Below are 3839 nucleotides of genomic sequence, written 5' to 3'. Positions count from 1 at the left end.
AACAAAAACAAAACGGAATGTCTTTTTGTGTAGCAGTACCGTACCGTTCGCCGGCGTGGGAACGCGCTTTCCTCCGTCTGTGACCATGGCGCCTTGCAGCCTCGAGTAGGCAACCCAACCACACGCGTGCTGAGCGGGTCAGGCGGCCCGTAAGGCGCCATGGCGCCATGGTCAGATACGACGACAGTCAAACCCAGCGCGTTACAATGCAAACGAACTTCAATACGCTTGCAGTACATTTTAATCAAATGCTGTCTCTTTTAACACGATTCTTGGAGGAACAGAATATGCTTTTTTTCTTGTATAAAATAATGATCTGCTTAGAATGTACACGTTTTGCCTGTGGGCGCTGTGTATGCACTGTTAAAAATATGAAGAAAATTCTGAACCCATTGGTTCTTGAACTTTCCAGTCACCAGCAGGGTATTTTAATTCCCAACCCACTAGACTAGGCAATGCTAATCCTCGATCGAATTCGAGGTTTTCAAGTCCATTTGGAATTGTAGAATTGGAATTGTGATGTTGAAAATTCCATTCTACCTACAGAAAATTAGAAGTTGGCTTCAGTTTTATAATTTACTAAGCCACAACTTGAATTCCTATGGTACATGGAACTGGGATTTTCCAGTTTGAGCCTCTGATTCGGTATCACACACCCACAGGGCGGAATATCCGGACCCATAAACTGTAAATGTAATTCCTAGTGCCAAAACTTGAATTTCAGACGTTCTACTGGGGCAACGCTTACATTAAGTGGGTCATCAGCCACTCGCTCGTCAAGGAGCGCTGTGTAGCTTAGGGGTACAGAGCAGGACTGGGAACTAATCGGCCTATGTTCAACTCCACCTCGGGGCAATTTTTTTTATCGGTTTAAAGTGGCCGACATGAGACTTGGTGCAATCCCGATGCAACAACTTGAATTTTCAAGTTGTGGGTTTCGAAACAGAAATCCCGATGCCACAACTTGAATTTTACTAGTTGGGTGCTATATTTCCGATTACCAGCCCACTGGGTTCAGGAAAACCCGATTAAATTGGTTACGGAAATTTAACCCTCCATGGCTAAGCAATTTCCCGACTCAACGACTGAGAATCGAGCGTTTCACAGCCCAAAACTGGGATTTTCTTAATTTTTTTTTAACAGTGTGTCTAATTAGAGTCCTAGGACTGTGATCTCTGCCAGACATGCATTTTTCAGAGTTACTAAACAGACGCTAGCGCGGTCTAGTTTGACGTCTCCCTGGGGTGGCGCTCGGACGTTATCTGCTCCGAGGCGCAAGTTCTTATCGCCCATCGGGAAGGGCGCCGCTCGCCTCTCCCGTTTGTCGCGTCCCGTTAACGCGTCGCGTAATAGCCGCACGCTGTGCGACCGTCGGGCCGGGCGCGATTTGTCTCTTCCTCTTCTTCTTCTCTTCTTCTTCTTCTTCTTCTTCTTCTTCTTCTTCTTCTTCTTCTTCTTCCGGACTGGTTCGCGGGTCCTACTCCTTACTCCTCTCTGCCGCGGCGGCGCTCTGCGGTGGCAATCACACATCACTCCTCCTGAGAGCGGGCCCGAGCGGGCCTCGCGGGAATTACCATCTTTTCCGACGGATGCTGCGCCGCTCCGGGCCTGCTCCGCTGCTGCAGCTGGACCAATCTCTTCCTAACCAACCAACCCAACCCCGCAGCAGCAGCCTCCTTCCTCCTGCCACGATGCGTCTTATTGCCATGAAACGCGCCTATTTTCGTGGCCGCTGCCGGTGCTTCTTCTTGAGTTATGCCGCCGCGCCGCCGCATCTCGCATTTCTTTCTTTTTTTCGGCGTTTTGGATCTGTAATTACCCGCGCCGCCTTGTCTACTTGTTCCGTTTTGCCCTCCTAATTGGTCCGCGTGGCTGTGATCCTCCCTGTCACTCGGGCACACTCCCGCGGGGCAGTCGTTGTCTGTCTCGCACGCACTCTCAGTATCATCTCTCTCTCTCTCTCTCTCTCTCTCTCTCTCTCTCTCTCTCTCTCTCTCTCTCTCTTGATATTTTGTTGAATACGACACTGGACAGTAGTAGTGTGTTAGCCTCGTACAGTCCCCAGATGTTAGTTGGGTTGGTTTTTTTCGTCACGATAATTATATGCTCTGTGAATGGTACTTGGATCAGAACACTTACATATTCTTGGGTAAAAAAATTGGATGGCCCTCCATTTGGTTGGGAAGTTGAGTGGCGATTGAATCGTGTTTATAGGCACCTCACCTTCACTGAACATCTTCTTCATTTCATCTAAAGTTTGTACTGATATATGTCCTCTCTCTTTGTGTTCCAGGTTTTATCACAAGGAATTGGATTCGGCATCAAAAGAGAAATATTTTTCCTGAACCTGGAGGACGGGTACTTCGGGTGTCAGGTTAATGAATCTACAGATGTCTTACAATTATATGAAGTATCCAAATTATGTGATGGACGACGAGATTGTTTTCGTGGCTCAGACGAACTGCGATCGGAACTGAAATGCTCAAGTAAGTGACACTCCCTATGTCCATTCTCTTTTTCGACTCGATCCTGTCAAAGGGCGATTATTCGGCGATGTTGGGGCGTTGTGTGCCCTCCGGATTGGGCTGTCCGCTCGATCAGATACTGCTGCGACGTCGTCGTCGTCAACGACGTCTCCAAAAGAGGCATTTTTACGACCCAAGTGGCTTCCATTTTAATTTTTGGCCGCGGCCCAACTCTATGTAGAGGGCCCCACCGCACTTAGCGGACGTGGGACGTGACGGAACCTCTCTACTATCCTCTCCCCTCCCCCTGTCTATCGCACACGTTGCTGCGATGACTGCTGACATAACGCGTCGATCCGCCCCTCCAGCACCGGCCGTCCCGGAGGCCATCTGTTCGAAATATTCCCGAGTACTTTTTGACTCTATCGCTTATTTATCCCGCTCGTCGAATTCCTCGTCCGAGCCCCCCCTCCGCCGCCTGTACCCTGTACCCCGGCGCTGCTGCCCTCCTCGCGCTGCTCGCGGTACAGAAGTGTATATCGGCCGATCGACATTGGGGGGCCCCCATCCGTCAATGGAGACTTTCTTTCTCTCCTTTCACTGCCGGCCCGGGCCGGCCCGCGGCGCCGCGGCGCGGCGCTGGGCGGCGCGGTCCAGAGTGCGAGCCCACAAATTAATTCATGACCGACGTCCAGAGGTGTGGATAATGAGACGGCCCCTGGAGGAGTGCTGGAAGGTAGAGAGAATTGAATACATGAAAAGGGGGGAGGAAGAAAAAAAAGGTAGCTTATTTGGTTTTGTGGCCGCGTTTTCACACCTCACGAGTGCGGTGCGGCAGCTTCTAACTCCGTAAATTTTTTCAGTTGTAAAAATTAAAAGTGATCCTCTTTTTTTCTTCTTTCCTGAAATGGGCTCGTGCACTTGCCGTTTTTCGCGGTGCGTACAGAGTTAATGGCTGAGGGCGCTGGAGCGAGCTCCGCGGCTGGAGTCACTCTCCTGGAGTGGAATAAGAAAAAAAAAAGAGCGGCAGCGTCGCTCCGCCGTGTGATGGCATCGCACTTTCGTTCCCCGAAGATTCACGTTTCCCTGAAGCGCCAATGGGCCCCGTGTGATGTGAGGCCATCACCAACTGGTGCTCCTTCAGCGCATCAGATGGGTCTGCAGCAGTGTTTGTCCATCTGCGAGACCACCTGTCCGGCACCGCCTACTTACAGTCTTAAAGAAATGTATTTCGCCACGACGTTGCATAACTTAACACAAAGTATTTTGCAGATATTGAGTAGTGTGCCTTTTACAATTATTTTGCAAAATCATGTTTTTTATCACTTTTTGCTCGGTGTCTGGTTTAAAACTACCAGTGGGTGCCCGTGGGAG

General features: G+C 50.1%; 1 protein-coding gene across 1 annotated transcript in view; it reads left to right on the top strand.

The window, feature by feature from the left end:
• The window catches only part of LOC113204179 (uncharacterized), a 194435-nt gene that overhangs the window by 37633 nt on the left and 152963 nt on the right, over nucleotides 1–3839 (top strand). Inside the window, 1 exon segment of the mRNA XM_052268795.1 lies at nucleotides 2294–2486. Within this exon segment, the coding sequence (XP_052124755.1) occupies nucleotides 2294–2486 (193 nt within the window).

This window comes from Frankliniella occidentalis, unplaced genomic scaffold, assembly GCF_000697945.3.
Source record: "Frankliniella occidentalis isolate FOCC.00 unplaced genomic scaffold, Focc_3.1 Scaffold76, whole genome shotgun sequence".
NCBI classification, from domain to species: domain Eukaryota; kingdom Metazoa; phylum Arthropoda; class Insecta; order Thysanoptera; family Thripidae; genus Frankliniella; species Frankliniella occidentalis.
The sequence above is the reverse complement of the archived record's forward strand: the minus strand, read 5'-3'. Positions and strand labels throughout refer to the sequence as shown.